At 41.1% G+C, this 17,987-nt stretch overlaps 1 protein-coding gene across 3 annotated transcripts in view; it reads right to left on the bottom strand.

The window, feature by feature from the left end:
- Positions 1 to 17,987, bottom strand: part of LOC116399008 (zinc finger matrin-type protein 4-like) — a 98,284-nt gene that overhangs the window by 29,658 nt on the left and 50,639 nt on the right. For all 3 annotated transcript variants that reach the window (XM_031875823.1, XM_031875824.1, XM_031875822.1), the window contains one exon: positions 9,129 to 9,218. In XM_031875823.1, the coding sequence (XP_031731683.1) occupies positions 9,129 to 9,218 (90 nt within the window). The remainder of the gene's footprint in view (positions 1 to 9,128; positions 9,219 to 17,987) is intronic.

Here is a 17,987-nt window from a genome sequence, read left to right as displayed (position 1 = left end):
GTACAAGAGTTATGGATATAGCCTGCCCTGAGACATGCTAAACCAATCGATACTATATTTTGTAGCCATCACCAGCCCTTACTTATTCAGCTGTGTGGGAGAAAGAAGTCCCCCCCTGTGCTGTAATGTGATGAAGAGGTGTCTTTAGTTATGTTGCATCAAATCCATTCATATCATGTGGAGACTAGATACAAATGCCTATTCTGTTTGCAACATAGTGTTTTGATTTCACTAACTAGTCTTTTAATTTGTTACACATTACTGAAAAGGGATTGTTATATTCTGTAGTCCCCTACCGAGTCCGGTCGCAGCAGGCCGCATGTTGAACCACTGCATCAAAATAAGGCTTAGAACCTGTCATTTTTAGATGTATGTTATTTTCCTCATTTAAAATAACCCAGTAGAAAGCTGTTTCCTTCACAACACATAATTGAAAAGTGGCTGCGATATTCTGTAGTAGAGAGAGGATGTCGAAATATATATTTAATAAATAATTATATGCCGACATTAGATTAATCGGATCCATTGAAGGCACAACATGCAAGCATTGTCAACATATCTCCTGGTAAGAACCATGCACATTAGGTCTTCGATCCTAATACAGACATAGAGACAGTTAATGGAAGACAGGGAATAGTTAGCACCCATAAGGAAATCATACTGTGAGTTGGCATTATTGGAAGCATATTTGTCCAATGAAGATAAAAAAGAGAAATGGACACGATGTCAAAGCAGAGCTTTAACTGTGACCTAAACCTGTGTCTGTTTCTGTATCCATCTTTCTGAGCGATGTCCAACAGTCGCCGATAAAGTTTGACAACAATGGTTTCTTAAAGTGATACAAAGCAGATCAAGTGGTTTGTTCATGTGTTTCAGAAATGACTTTCAAGTGACCTGTTTGAGCCAATAATGAACAAGAACAGAATATATTTAGAGGCTATAGCTTGGAAAGGAACAACATATTCTATTGAGCCAATGTGTGTAACAACACTTTAAAAAAAAATAGTATGTACAAACCATTTATCAGACCAAGTCCTTCTTATTTACCCTTTTAGATTACATCTCATGTCGTATTGTGCACCAGTTTAACAATATATGCAAACAGAAATAAAATATATTCAAAGAATCAATTAACCAGCCATCGATTATTCTGCAACTTTTAGCGACAAGGGATGTGTGTGGAGCTACAGTCCTGTGTAGCTCCGTATTGAACTACATTATAAGACCCGCACACTTTTTTTAAAATTGAAATTCCTCTTGTAACTGTACAATGCTGAATACTCACAGAACAGATAAAGTCGCTTTAACTTCCGTTTCACTGAGACTTTAAAAGGATTACTCTATTTGTCAACAAAGTGTAAAATATAGTCATATATGATCATTGCAAGATTCCTCGACAACCATTCCCAAAACCAAATGTCATGTCATTGTTTGTCTGATGAGTAGTAAAAAATTTTTACTATGACATGACATGTAGAAGATCAGTAATCTCAGAGGCTGTTCTCAGCAAATGTCTGGAATGACTCACAGTAAAAAGTCATAAATGCATTTCCAGCAGTTATCAACAAAAAGTCTTCCTGCCTTGAGCAAAGGTTCCAATATTTTTGCATACTGCTGACATTCAGCTGAAAAGTGAGGTTCTCATACAGCTATCTAAATCTGACATTTCATAATGTGCATTAAAATGCTTAGAAGGAAATTCAGCTGATGTCCAGACATTTGAACAGAAGACTGAATGAACTGCAATAACAAACTACAAATCACTGAGTAGAGTGAAAACCACAGACGCTGAACAGGTAAACTGAGCAAAACCAAAGCCTCTCTGCAGGGTTGTGTTTATTCATCGTTTCTCTCCCACGTTTCCTTTCATTTAAAATATATGACCTGACTGTAATTCTGTTCAGCAGCCATTGCATATTTGAATATTAAACCAGGGAACAACCATCATCTCTCTCAAAACCTCACCAGATCAATTCAAAACACAAGCTAAACATCCGTTTTCCAAAATCCGTATCCGAATCCGTAATCCAAAACAGTCTATTTTACCATCAAACCAAAAAAACCCACCAGAACCCTGAGATTATACTACATAACTAACACTCCCTCCTCGCAGTCGCATGAGAGCAGGTTATCGCAGCGACCACCATGACCAGCAGCGTGTACAGTTGTCAAATGCCATCAGCTCAACCAGGTCCAGACGCCGGCCATGCCAGGCCGTGCATCCCCCCCCCCCCCCCCCCAGTCTCTGGAGGCGGTGCTGCTGAGTGTATTTTTAGACAGTGCCACCTTATGAGCACAGCCTGGTCGCATCACATCTGTGTAGTTTAAGTGGAGCCCTCTCCCATCAAGGCAATGTGCCCTTTTACCAACAGCCTACAGTCAGACTGCAGACCTAACGTAGATTTAGTGTGACACCTGAAAAAAACAAAGATGAAGTAATGTGTGAGGCTGGTTCTGGTTTGATCACTCATTTAGTCACCTTGCTTCAAAGGCCAAACAACAGTTAATATACAGTAAGGTGGTTTAGAAGCTAAAAGTCCAAATGCGATCACATTTAGTCATCCCCTCTGTGGTCAAACAACGCCAGTGTGCTTTTTAAAATGTATTGTTAATAGTTCTGTATTATCAAAAGGAAGAAAAAGAGTGCCGGTGTCACACAGTAGGGAACGAAGCACAAAGTAATCACACTTAAACCTACATGTCATTGTCAGACCGCGTTGGTGTTTATATCGAAGACTAAGGAGCACATCAGCATCTAACCGGACCCAAGTGGAATGTGCAGGTATGTCTACATGCTGTGTAATAAGGTGCAGCTGAGGTGCAGCTATCTAGCTTGCAAACTGACGTTAGCGGTGCAGTTTTAGGATTACAATTTCTAGGCATTTCCTTAAAAGTGAGAAAATGGATGGATAACAGAAAGAGATGAGAGACAGAGATTGGGAATGGCATTCAACAAATTAGAGAAGCACTGATTACAATTTTCTCGGCCATTTGGGTTTTGTGTGACCTGCCAATTCTGATTTTGGCCTATTCCAATTTATTTTCTTTTTAAGAATTATAATTTACAGAGGTCTGGCCAATGTTACCTCAGCATCTATGATTTTATTTTGTCATCCAAATTAGTCCCTATATTCCCTCATATCATCCTTGGACCATGTTGAAATCTGTTTATATCTGTTTGAGATATCGCGCTAACAACATCCGATAAAGGTCAGACAGTCAGGCTAGTACCCGTTGCCTTCGTTGGTTGGGTTGGTTAGGTTTAGGTATGAGGAGTGAGATTGGTTAGGTTTAGGGTAAGAATATCGGGGTATGCCATTAAAAGAAATATTCTAATAATTATTAATTAGCCTTTTGCTTCTGTTTGTTGTATTTTCAGAGTAGTGGGCCTTCGGAACAATGGACTTTTGTCTTTCGGGTAATGGGCTAACACATCCTCCTGAGGTACTGATCTGAGAGCGTACGGCCGAGGGAACATAGACCATTCCCATTGACAGCATTTTTGACTAATCATTTTTAACTGTCATTGAAAATAGAAATTCAGTTGCATGTTTACAATAAAACAATGACTATTAAATAACTTTTAATCGATACATTTAACTATAGATTTTCTCCAAAACGTTCGTTCAAAAACTCTCACTCAAACAAATCAAAGAATAAAAGTGTTACTGGACAAAGTCTATGTCCATGTCTAGTCTTAACAGTACTCTAACTACGGGTCAGTAGCTAACTACTAACTACCATTCACATACTTTTATGCACATTTTGAAGTATTGCATTAGAAAAGCTGTATGTCGCCATGCGCCTCATTTGCATTTATTTTCCGCTTCAAATTTGCTTGACAATTGAGAGGAAACACAACTAGGGACATTTCCAATGCAGAAAATGTGCAGGACAGTTACTTCTGAAACCAACTCTAAACAATTCAAAACTAACTACAGCTAACCAGCAGACCAGCAGACTTCCTTGAGGCCCTGCCACCAGTGAAGCAATAAGTATGTCCCTCTGACTGACCCACTTTCTGTAAGAAGTGTTGAATACAGTATTCTAAATCCACTATGGATAATGCAGTAAAAACTTAATATAGCCTCCTCTTTGACTGCTCCGTGGCCTCGGTCTTTTCAAATGTTAATATATGCAAAGTGAAATATTGGGTGTAAAAGTGAACTCATCTCCATGATCAAAATATATCATAAATGACATACGACAGATCGAGAGGCTGCAGTAGGTGAACTGTCATGGGGAAGCTCAGCAGCTGCAGCAGAGAAGAGCGAAGGATAGTAAACCCAAAAAACCTCACAACCTCCACACACCCCCTCATTCCTCTCTCTACCAATGAAACAGGAGCCGTCTGTCTCTCCTGCAACAGATATTAACCCCGAGGTTGATTTCATCTGAATAGCAGCGGGGCTCAGAGGAGCTGTTCCATCAGCTACAAACCCCTCCCTTGGCTCTGACTCTGGATTCTGCATTGAGATTTTTTCACCATGCTGCAGAGGTCCATGTGCTCGTTAACGAGCTGAAGTCGGCAGCTGATTTGTGTGAGGAGCACGTCTCTATGGGCACATTTGACGGTTGCTGTCCTGCTGGATGGCTTCTCGTTACAAGCAATTCATTCACTGTCAACAATGGGTGTCGCATGGAAAGCACTGTGGCTGAGGTTGGGTCTGATGGATGCCTATTAAAGATATTTCGACTGTTTACCACCGCAATCACAGAAATAAACTTTGTGGTCAATTTTGATTAAGATAGAACTGAGCAAAACATGTGAAACAGCCCATAGAAAAATCCTGAAGTTGCAGGATTTGCATTGAAAGTTACATAAGTTAGGCACAAGGCTTTTATATTTAATGAGCTTTGCTTAAGTGTAGTTTTAATATGAGGCCTAGATACACAAGTGCCCCAGTCCGTAGTACTATTACAATAGGCCTGGCTTTGTTACGGAGAACTTTATCCTATGTAAGCTGTACAAGTCACAAATCATCTGAGACACTACATCCTGAGGCAAATTCAATACAGGCTCATTTATTTAACAGGCTCACAGACTTTATGGTCATTGACTTAATCCTATTAGCTGTGTTTTTTTTCCTCTACAGTTTTATTCATCCCCCAAGACAAATTTCTAAAACATGTCCATTCAAAGCTACTACAAGTCCACATCCTCCTCCACAGTACGTCCGCAAGCTAAAGTGTAAAGCACAACCAAGTAGAGGTCACGAAACATGTCTCACTACCCTCAGTCAACTAAGATAAGGTTCATTGTAAATAATCATACCGTATATAATAATTCATAACAATGCTTATACTGAAGTGTTTTTTGAAGTGGAAAGGAATGGATGAACCTGATGTAAAGGACGGAAATTCTACTGTGGTCAGGAACTTGGAAAGCATACCTCAGAAGTGCTAAATACGAGATCGGGAGAATTTCTATTGCCTCCCAATGGCTCTCAACATGGTGGCTGAGCCAGTGGCTAGCAGCTAACAGCGCAGACAGTGCAGAGCTAACAGAATTTACCTGAAGGGGAACTGGAGGGTGGGCGCTACACTTTGACCCAACACAACAACGCTGTCAGTCAGAACGTCACTATCAGCTGTAACCGGCGTATGTGCAGAACGGCGGCCGTGAGGTAGCCAGTGGGGTACGAACATGCAGCAAAAAGCCCACGTGGTGCAGAGAAGCTCGGACTACAACAGACACAAAGGGAGAGTGACTTCCTCCTCTGCTCAGGTAGACATTACTTCAATATATCTTTACACAGCAGATAGTTGTTTGCTGCTATATTAATGCTCTGAATATTGAATTCAGCACCTTTTAAGTTCATAAAAAAATGATAATTATTCATTATCTGAGGTTTGAGATTATCATTTCTGCATTGATTGAAGTGGAAACCAGGAGCAGATCACAGAGACAGGTCTCATCAAAGAAATGCACTCAAACACTGAGCTCACTCCTCCCCAACATCAAGGCCTTAGATGACACAGGCCACCAAGGTCATCTCACATGAACTAGCATGAAACACTCAACCATAGACCTTTTCCTGTTAAGTCCCCCTGCTCAGTGATGCTGCAGTGTGGACAGTGATTCTGGGGGAAACAGCTGAAACCAATCTCCCTGCATTCCCTGTTGACACAGCCAGTACGAAGCAGACACACATTCTACCTGACAGCCATACAAAAGAATGCAAATAGCTTTAATACTAAGAGCAGTTTTGGTTATAGTACAGTGTGAAGGAATATAACATATACAACTGCTTCTACATTAGGCAGAAACAACAGACACACCTTTAAATAAAACAGGTATAAAAAGAAATATCATCCGGAACCGGTGAATGTCCATCAAAGGTTTGATATATCTTTGAACATACCTTATATTTCTGTAACTGCAATTTGACATACATAACCAAGGATAAAGGGGTATTTAATTAATATTCAACAAGGTCCGGTTAAAGAGAATTTCCTCACGCAAAGGTCCGGAACATTACAGTAATGTCTAACGTGCACTATGATTTGTAGCAAACAACTATCAGCAGTGCAATGATATAGTGGAGTAATGTGACGACGACTGTTCGGTCCCCTGCTCCTCCAGTTCATGTAGATGTGTCCTTGGGCAAGACACTTAACTCAATCGCTCCCAGAGGCTGTATCTATGGTGAATGCTTAGATAGTCCTGATGGGCTGGTGGCCCCATGCATGGTAGACCCTGTTATCAGTGTATGAATGGGTGTGAATGGATGAATGAATGAATGACAGGTAGTGTGCTTTACGTGGTCGGAAGACTAGAAAAGGCACTACACAAGTACAAGTCCATTCACCATTTTAACTGAGCAGAGAATGAAGTCACTCTCCCTCTGTGTTATTTGTGCTTCTCTTCGGAGGTTACAGCTGATAACGCCGTCCAGACAGACAGCGTCGCCATGAAAGCGTAGAACCCCCCCCCCCCCCCCCTCCTGTTCCCCCTTCCTCCAAGATTAAGACTGTTAGCTCTGTCAGTACTTTCGCAGCAGTTTGCGCTGTTAGCACTGTTAGCTATTTGCCGCCAGCTCGCCGTCAGCATGTTGAGCCGTTGAGAGGCAATTCAAATGCTCCCAATCTGTATGTGACACACGGGGCTATTAACTAACTCTGTTATTTTGAGACTTTGCAAGTTCACGACACGTCTATAAAGTCCGTGACACGTCTTCAGTATAAACTAAAAAGATGGCTTAAAGCAAACCAAACCTGCAATCACGAGTAATCAAACTACCTCATCTCTGGCACAGCCATTGTATACTCTCCTTGTTTTTACAAATCTGCTAATTTTGTAATGTATTCATGTATTGTATGGTACTGTGTTGTATTGTGCTATTGAATAGCACAATACACACTGAATAGCAGCTATTCAGTGTTGTACTATAGTGTTTTCTGTTAAATTGTACTGATACTATTAGGCCACTAAATTGTAATATCCTGCCCAGGGACTACAGACGACAATGAGCTCTCTAACTAACTTTGGCACATTTACATTGAGGTGGAAAATGAAATGTTGATTAATGCGCTGTCCCTGGTAAATAAATAAATAGTAAAAAAATAAAGCTGATGCTAGACGGATACCCATAGCGTTCATAGTTTGAGGCATTGGGGGCACTGACCATTTGCGAAGTTAGGAGTGAAAAGGTGTTGCTTTAAGGGTCTTTGTTTTTTTCAACCCTTACTGTCAAGAGACTGTTCATAACAATCACAACTTTCTGCAGATGTTCCTATTAAAAGCCGAACAGAAAAGACGGGGATTGTGTCCACTGAACAGCGATCAGACATTAATGTCTGAAAAGAAATTTTCTGTTCACTAAGAGCAGCAGAGTGTTGAGTTTTGAATTACTTTGTTGTTGTGCTGAAGACAACAGGCAAACATTTGAGCTTGCCAGTGAACATCACAATTTAGGATTAACAGCCTTTTTCTACGCCTGGTCCAAAAGATAACTCAGTATTTTAGGTTGGTTGCATTGGCCACATGTCGTGGGTTCCTTTTTCTTTTATATATTGATATTGTTGCCTATTCGATATTGTTAATATAATCCATAAAACCAACCTATGGGGGAAGAGAGACAGGACACTGTATCAGACATGTTGTACCTGTGTTGCCTGTCAGCAAGGTAATGGGAAGCACAAGGAGAGTGAGAGAATGATGAGATGAGACGTCCATGTTGAGTCACTCTGAGCCCACATGGCTTCAGTGCAAGTGATAAAAGCATCAGCCGAACGCTGGTATGAGATGGGTTACAAGAGTCCGGTGTCTCAGAGATTGAACACATTCCAATTAGCAAAACAGAGATGACAAAAGACGAAAGAAAGGGATAGAGAAGTCTAAAAAGGGGAAAGTAGAGGAATGAAAAGGAAAGGATGCAAAGTAATGTAAAAGGAACTGAGAGGAAAGTAGAGGAAAGGAAAGAATAAAAAGGAAAGAGTGAGGAAAGAGGAAAGGGAATGGTGGGTGCATATAGTGCATAGATTGAGGGGCAATGTACAGTTAAACAGAAACAGCATAGCAAGACTGGTTGATGAGCTGAAGCAGCGAGAGAAAGCAATGTGTGTCCTTATCTCCTTCAGATGCTCATTTCCAGATTGATAGTTGGCAAACTCCCCGTTATCAAAGCAGAGATCAGAGTCCCTCCAATCTCTCCACTCCAACCTCTCCTCACCTCCATCTCACCACACCAGCTTTAAACTTCACTTGAAAGGAACTTGGAGTTTCACAGTGACAGTGACATGAAATCTCAACATGCTCATCTGAGTGGGGGCAGAGCTGCCAAGTGGATGTAAAAACCCTGTTTTTGTCTTTTCCTCAACAAAGACATTGCTTCAAGTGGGCAAGGCTACACTAGCCTACAATTGCGTCTGTCAAATGTGTCATGACAGACAATGTGTCCTTGTACTCAATTAATGGTTGGCATCCCCTTTGCATCCAACCGCAGCAACGTCACCGTCACATCGTTCATTAGTCTACAAATGTGGCACTTCTGTTTATCTGTTAGCTGTTCTGACAACGAGTGCGGAGGCCAGGCTGCAGACTGATGTGTGCATGTTTCTCAGTGATTACTGAGACCACAGGGAAACACTATGGACAGGAAGATGTAGATTCACAAAGGACTCACATTGTCTGTTCTGAGCTTCTTGGCAGGGCAGCCTCCATCCACAGGATGTAGCATGTAATACAGACGCACTTTGTTGGCATGTTTCCGACTCTAAAGGAAAGGAGAGAAAAGGAAAAGAAAAAAAGTTAATTAAGGCAATAAAGTAGATGATGTATATCGAGCATAATACAGTGTAATTCAAAAATAATTTGCCCTCATATGTTAGGATGCAAATTTGAACACAGCTAGAGTCTACGTTATTCACTTGCTCCTGCTCCCCTTGGAGGGTTGATCTCATATCTCATAGTATTGTAACGCCAATAAAACATAACGACAAAAGACTCCCCTGAGGGGAAATGAAAGAGGCTCTGTTAAACCACTTTTGAAATGCACCTTCATAATATGGGCAGTGAGAATGGCAGGAAATGAAATGCCCCTGTGGCTTTGGGGTTAAGATGCCAGCCAGGAGCTAAGAGTTTCCTGGTTTGAGTCCAAGAGGGGACCTTTGTTACATCCCTCTCCTGGTGCTACCTATTAAAGACATTAAATGCCCCAAAAATAGGGATTTCAGACACAGCAGAAGTTTTGTACTCGTTTCCTTTGGGGAAAGCCAAGGTCACCTTTACCTACAACTACCTAGCTCTTCTCAGGGGCGTAAATGTAGACAGTGTAGCTAGTGGCCCTACTGCCTACACAGGGGCCCGAGGTGTTGGGTAAAGCTAAAGATTTAAACAGTCGGCGGACCCTGGTGTGTGTTCTCACCTAGTAACAGACGTGCACTAGGGCCCGTCATAATAGCGTGTACCGGGGCCTGTCCTAGCTACCTTATGCCATTGGTTATTGTTCTTAGTGCTCCAATCAAACTAAGAGGAGGAATTGCATCCCTTTTTGTTCACACCAGACCTTTTTCCCCTAAAAGGTCGTACCTGACACACACGTAAACACTTTCATGAACAAGCAATGACCAGTCCATGGTAAATACTAGTTGTTAATCATAAAATTAATTTTGAACAATATGAATAAATTAGCAGAAAATGTAATATGAATGTTGATACAAAAACATCTCTACTTTTAGTTAATAAGTGATGTTTAGTTACTTTGCAGGCTCAAAGAAAAATGACCTATATGATTGGTGATTGGCGGAAGTGACCAATACATCATTCCTAGTTAAGTTATGACATTATATTGCATTGGTCAGCAAATGTCAGTAGCAAAACTAGCATCTGCAGTGTAAAACAAGATAAGAAAAAAGATTCCTTTAAAATCCTAAGATATGAATCTGATATACATCCAGTGGTGGGCCGTCAGGGCCTGCAAGGCCTTCTCTGCTGGCCTAAACAGAATCACAAAGTTATATCTATTTTATAATTTAATATTTTTTCTTAAATACACTACATGTATTATAATTTATAAAAATATTTTTCCCATTATCTTATTTTCTTAATGCATAGCTCCTGTCTTCCTCAGTTGCTCTGCTTCCAGTGCAGCTTGTTTTAAGTAGAGCTTTTATCCAATCAGATTTCACCTCTGTGTCTCTAGGTAAGAACAGAGACCCAGGCCTGCAGACGGAGGCCTGCATCCATTTGCAGTTTAAGTGAACGGGGACCTATTGTTGATTGTCATATTCTTCAACCAATCAGATCTTTAGTTTGACATGTTGGGCGTATTCTTTGACGTATCAGATCCTGCTTGCCGGCCTATAATGACGTCAGCATTAGTGCAGCTCAGTGTCTGCTGCGAGGTGCAGAGTGCGCTGTGATTGGTCAGTGGGCGAGCACGTGACTATCGTGAAACGACGCTTAACAGCAGAGGCATGTCGGGTAGTGAATCACATCACGTGATGCAGCTCAGCCAATCAAATATGGGCATTCTGACTGAGTGAGATGCACCATGACACAGGAGACTGAGACGAGGATAGACACTGCAGAGCAGTACATACAATGCTCAAGTTGTGAAAGTAAAATCATAAGATGATCTCTTTGGGCTGTGACTTGTCATTAAGGAGTGATGGTGGGTCCCACAGCCAGACCAGCTGACAACCACTGTCCTCCATCAGCACAGAAAACATTATGTTTTCCTGAATATAAGCTTCTTCATTTTCCAAATACTCTAGTACTATTCAAATGTATTGCAAGTCTCGTACCGAACATTATGTACATTTAATACGTACATAGTTACAGCCTTAGAAACTGATAATATCTGTGGTGCCACCATGTGGTTATAAGGTGGTATTTCAGCTGCAGGACAACAGTGAAGGCCTAGGTATAAAATGCATGGCCCACCACTGTATACATCCATTATACAAAAATTAAGAAAAACAAAAACTCCAGCCTGAATAACAGCTTGACCACATCAAAACATCCAACAAGTCTTTAGAACATACTCCACAACGAAATATGTTGTGTGTCCAATACGACACAAGGAAGCATGTTCTGATCTGACACCAGTATCTCCAGGAATAAATCATTTGTCAGTGCTTTCCAAAATTATCCCTGCTGGGATATTTAATCCCAGCTATTTTTGTCTTGTAGGATGTACCCATAGTAACTTCACTGGGGGGTATCCAAGAGGCATTCTATTCATGCCTGAGCCACTGCTATCCCACCATCCAAAATACCCAAAACATCCCGATGTAAGTGCTAAAACGTCAAACATCAGTACAGTCGAGTAACAGAGGGAAGAATCCATCACCTGTATCTGTTGATCTGCTAACTACACAACTCATTGTGTGTAATGATAGTGTTGGAGTCAGCATCCTGTTAACCTGACGCACCAGATGGTTGGTTACACAGAACCATCTAAGAAGCTGTCATTGGAAACTGTTTGGAAAAGGGCGGGCACTTTCAAAATACACTTTGCAGGTGAAAATTGGACGAATCATCGGAACCATCCAAATTTTGTCGAAGCCAGTCAAGAGCAGGGCAAAATCTTTTTTTCCATCGAGAAAACCCTTCAGTGTCGTCCTTTGCTCTTCCTATAATGGAGAAATGCTCTCTATTTCTGATGTATCTGATGCTGTTGTGGCATCTATGCCAACCTCTTTAGGAACCTCAATTGTTGTTTTAAGCAAACAGTTGCCTATCCTTGTTGCGTCACACGCACTTTAACCACGCCCGTAGTGTCTTCACAGGACGCCGTTTGGTCCGAACCATCCGCATTACCCTGAGCCTGACATCTCGTGATCCTGCCATTCTCGCGTGGTATCGGGAGAATCCAGCTGCCGTGCAAGGTAATAAGCACCCTGTTGCTGCAGAGTATAATCACCGTCACGTACTAATGATATTATGATGAAAACCTTGTTTAGTGCCTCGCTTTCACAATAAAGTTAACTCCCTGTTAAAATGGGCATTTGGAGCACCAAGCTGTGTCATAACAATCTGTGATTGAGCTTGTTGGAAAAAGTCACACACCATTAACTCTACCTGAACATGGCACTGTGCCTGTCCTGTCCTATCCATACACACTCCTGTTTCAAAGAGCTGGCTTCCGTTTGTGCCAGGTAGAGGCTCCATTAGAAATAGTGAGAGACTGTCAAATGAAGTGCTCAGTGCCGCTCCCTGACACTGGGTTGAATTGATCCGGTTCACTGAGGTCGAAGCAACAGTATTCTTACCAGCAGCCCATCGATCCAGCAGGATCTGATAGCACAGCCACGACAGGGGGAAGACAGGATTTGGAAGGACAGATTCGTTTATCCGAGGAGAAGCTTTGGATGTCAAGAGAAGTGATACAGAAAGAGGAGGGGAAAACCACATGTGATATAGTCATTGCAACGTCATGGGAAGCCACAGATGAGGGACAGTTTACAGTTACAAGATAGCATCTGGTGAGGCATGTGTGGGCAGGTGCCCGGTGCGTTATTCTGTCAGGCAGAAGAACAGCTACCGGCTTCTCTTCACAAGGACATGACAGACAAACTCATCCCGCCTGGTCTGGGGGTGAAAGCAAGGCTGCAGGAATCTATTTGTCTGGCCTGTCTGGTTTCTTGGCAGATATACAGCAACGTGAGCTTGGGGATGATCCAGTTTGAAAAGCGTGATGGATGCATAGCAGTTAACTCACCTTGAACCTTTCATTCAAACTGCCGCTGGTTTGTATGACTCCCTTTTAAACAAATACTGCAAGTATTTCGACATGTAAAAATGTTTTACAATTTTTTTATGCCACAAATGAATAAGAACATAATGAAGCACATTCAGTCTTGTTTACTATTCATACTGTATTAACCGTTCAATATAACATACTAATAACATAGATGTTTCAAACTCATTTGGAAGCAATTGAAATTCAATTGTTCTCCCAAACTTACTACTGAATAGCCAGAATAATGTACGTAACAGGACTTTAAAGGCAGTCATTTTTATACTGTTCAAACTGTTCAAATACGATTTTGAGATTTTTTTTGTGATGTGATAAGGGATAATGATATGGATAAAATGCTTTTCCACATTTGCCATTCACTGAGCACAGGAACCAGACAATCAAACAGAGTTTATCAATTTCCTGTGAGGTCACTGCCACATGGGCACCATTGGCAGCAGGTTGGGCTTTGATTCACCCCCTGAAACCATATCTGTTTTGTTATTTTCTTTTACCTGCAATCAATTGCACTTCTGGTTCCCAGACGCATTATTTGTTATGTCACCCTAAAGTGCATTTTTACACACTGAGGTACTGAGAGCTACTTGGGTTTCTGCAGAGCAAACACTTCCACATCCAAACTGGGTAGAAATGTTCCACTTCACCAGCTTACAGACGACATTGCAGCAATGGGGTACATATTGGCCTTCCTATTTGCACATCTTTAATTATACATATGCTAACTATTTTAATTGTGATTATATATTATTTCTTCATCTATTTGCATAACTTCCTAATTACCACCTGGGGCCAGCTGCATATGGAATTACAATTGGTATTGCATTCTGCCCAGAGTCAAGGCAATGTTAACATATCCGGAAAAGAGCTGTAGCTCTATTAAGGACTAACTGAAGCACATTAAAAGAGTTATGTATGGTAAGAATATTCACTTTCTTCCCAAACATTGGAAAGTGTCCAGTGCCCTTATTTGATCGTTCCTCAATCGTTGATATCCTGGACCCAGAACTTGTTAAGTTCCACCGTCATTAAGGAAGTTTAAATACTCCTATCTTCCTGGGATGAGTTAGGAACCAGGAGCCGGGAAGCTTCCAAGAGGAGTCCTGAACGATACACAAGACCATCTTACAAGGGTAGTCTGCACAGAACATCTACGCCTCCTCTATTGGAGAGTTCATCGCTTCACCCCTGTTTGCATCACAATATGTCAAACTACACTGTTTTACAAATGTGATACCTTGTCTTACATCATAACTTGCAGAACTTCCTTTAAATACAGGCGAGTACATACAGGCACATATTTGAAATGTAACCTCTGCATTTAACTGAAGCATTTTGCAGCAGTGAGCTGCTGTAGAGCACCCAGGGAGCAACTTGGGGTTCAATGTCTTTCTCAAAGACACTTTGACATGTGATAGTCTGCACAATGTGCCATGTCATTGTTATGACGGCCCATTATTTAGAAAACCAAAAAGTCAGAGAAATGTCTCATTGGACCGAAAGCCCATTTGTCTGGCAGCCTGTTATCCTGAAAGACAAATGACCATTTTTTTGAAGGTCCATTGCTGACCCACCCTACTCTGTCTCTGATTCGCTTACCCATATATTCTTACCCTAATGCTAAAAATTCTCGCTCCTCATGCCTAACCAACGCATCCACTCAAGGCAATGACTACTAGTCAATCAGAGGCAGAGTAGGGCAGGCCATGCCTTCACTATAGTGAATGGCATCATTTTGCATAATAATAATAATCGAAACAATGGGCATTTGTTTTCGAGATAACAGGCTGTCGGACAAATGGGCTTCAAATCCAACGGGACATCTTTCGGATTATTGGGGTTTCAGGATACGGGCTTTCGAAACAATGTGCAGTCCCCCTTCATACAGTTTCACAATTATGCCTCTGTAACCTAGTGACAAGACACAACTGTACAGCAAACAGTGTGAAAACGTTGTGGCCTCTATCTTGTAGAAAAAGAAGTTGAGTATAACAGGTTATGACCAGTTTGTTCGATAACTGGCACATTTGAAAATTTGATGAAAGCCTGCATTTTGAAAGCTGATGTCATTCATGTGGGAGTTTATATCCAACTGTAGTTTCTGCCAGCAGGTCCCCTGTTGCCTCCTCCCACTGTACTGTACCAAATGTTAACTTGTACCACTGCATGCATCATTCAAAACTGCAAAACAAACGGAGAACTATTGAGATATACATGTGAGCTCTCTGTGTAAATGCTAGAAGTAGCTTGCATGTGTTGGGGAAGCTTGAGTTAGATGGGATGAAAAAGCAAGACCCAGTAGGGTGCATCAAATATGGTGAATGTGCAGACAGCAAATATAGATATATGCACAGATCGATGAGATGCTGATCAAAACCAGCCAGTTTTGAGCTAATCAGATAAAAGTCCCATTTTCAAAGTTTTTGGCGGTTACATTCATACACATGTGGCAATGCTGCATGATAGTTTCACATCGCTACAGAGCTGCACAGATATTAGCATCCCAAGTAAAAAAAAACAAAGCGGGGAGGATCAACCTTTATCAAACTTTTGGAAGAACTAACTGAATCAGACGCTTATTATATTGTAATTCATTCCCATGCCTGCTGCTCACAGTAATTAGATTGACCGGCTCGTCTGCCGACAGCATGGGATCTGTCCTTAGCATAGTCCTGCTGATGATGGAGCTATAGTGAAGGTTAACGGAGGTTACATCGATGCGTTCTACCCAGTAATGGGCGAAAGTACATTTTAACGCTATCATGATGTGTTTATCTTGTAAAATTACACTTTTGCTGAGAAATTTAAATAAATACAGTTGTTTTAAGGAGATGTTTTCACGGCAATATAAAATACATATTAGAGAGGGAACACTAATTCCAAGAATTTTTTTTCAAAGAAAATATTTGAAAACAAATACGACCAATTAATTATAAAAAAAATGTAATTATTTGTTTTCATGCCAATAACCACTATAGATGACAATGACAAAGTAGTAGGATCATATTTTGAATTTCTGATGGTTTACATTGATTTCGGGATGGCTGAAATCATTTTTTGGGACGATTGCGGGATGGAAGTGAAAGAAGTTAGACAGGAGCCTTGCTTTCAATTATAGTTTTTAGAAAGGAAATTGGAATCGGCAAAAATCTGAATCGGCAGGTCAGACTTTTGAAAAAATTGGAATCGGCCAAGAGAATTGCAATTGGAGCAATAGTCTCCATACAATAGCTTTTTGTATTGAATATTGGCGCTTGGCAACTGTTTATCAGGAAGTCAGTTTCACACTGGTATTTGTTTGCCGCCCCTTGCAATGTGGCTCCAGGGATGGCAATGTTGGTCATCCCACCACTTTGGTCGCAACTGAAATATCTCAACGATCATTGGATGGAGTGTTATTACATTTGGTACTGATGAAGAAGTTTACTGACTTCGGTGATTCCCTGATTTCCTTCTGGGGCCATCCGTGGAATAACATATGCTGTTTTTTTGTGTGAAATGTCTCAACAACTATAGAATGGATTGCCATGAAATACCTATACACATACAGTATCTCAGTCCAAGATCAAATGAAAAATGAATGAAGTCCAAGTGATCCACAGTGGGAGTGTGAAGGGTACCGAGACAAAACTAATGGCATGAAGCTTGATTTTTGTGTGGGAGCATGCTTTAGCTTTAGCATTTAGCTCAAAGCACCACTGTGCCTCTATAACCTCATGGAGCTGCTGCCATGGCTGTAGACTATCAGTCTCGTTAAAACTGATCCATCTTTTCAATTGCATTACTGTGCAATGATAGCAAATGTTTGACAAAATGAAAAACAAATTGGATTATCATTGTAAGGCTGCAACGGACGATTATTTTCACTATTGATTCATTTGCAGATGATTTTCTCACGTAACCGATTAATTGTTTGGTCTAAAATAATGCAATAAAATGGTGAAGTGTGTTGTATCTAAATGGTCCCAAATATATCCAGTTCACCACCATGTATGACAGAGCATTTCATTTAATAATCGTTGCTGCTCTAGTTCAATGTGTTCGATTACTTACTGTGCTGTGTTCAAGTCCCTAAATGTTGATTTTCATCCCATAGTAAAATAAATGGGAACTGATGGACTGGAAGACAGGAACAATGCATTTAAAGACAGGCCGGCGTGTTTGGAAAGTGGCCTGCAGGTTTGTAAGGTATATGTGTTTTGGAGTAAATGGGGCAAAACAAGCAAAACATTACAAAGAAACCCAGAAACCCAAGTGACTGAGAAAAAACATCAGGCAACACTGTGCAGGTACACCAGTGACAAGACACAGGCACTTATGAGACGCTGACTAATGAAGGACACATTCAGCTGATGGGAGCGTGTAGCTTGTTTGTGTGAATCTGTGTGTATTGCAGATTTACAGCTGACCAGGCATGTTTCAGCTGATCAGCTTTTCGGACTCTGATAAGAAAAATGACCACTGACTGAGAATGTAGCAAAGAAATACTGAAACAGGCAAACTGTGGGTTGGTTTGTATGATAGATAAGCTAAGTGCACACTTGACACAATCTGGGCTGAAGAAAAATCCATACTGCATTACCACCCCATCAGTGAGCTAATCAGCACTTGTGTGGACTCAGACGCCAGGGGGGATATCGTAGGGAACATGGGACAAATAACAACCAGACATCCTAAACCAGACCATCAAACCACATGCAACTATACCACAGACCATCGAACCACATGCAACTAGAAAACCACAGACCATCAAACCACATGCAACTAGAAACCACAGACCAT

Source organism: Anarrhichthys ocellatus, unplaced genomic scaffold (assembly GCF_004355925.1).
Source record: "Anarrhichthys ocellatus isolate YVR2014 unplaced genomic scaffold, GSC_Weel_1.0 scaffold97, whole genome shotgun sequence".
NCBI classification, from domain to species: domain Eukaryota; kingdom Metazoa; phylum Chordata; class Actinopteri; order Perciformes; family Anarhichadidae; genus Anarrhichthys; species Anarrhichthys ocellatus.
This window is presented reverse-complemented; position numbering and strand designations above follow the sequence as displayed.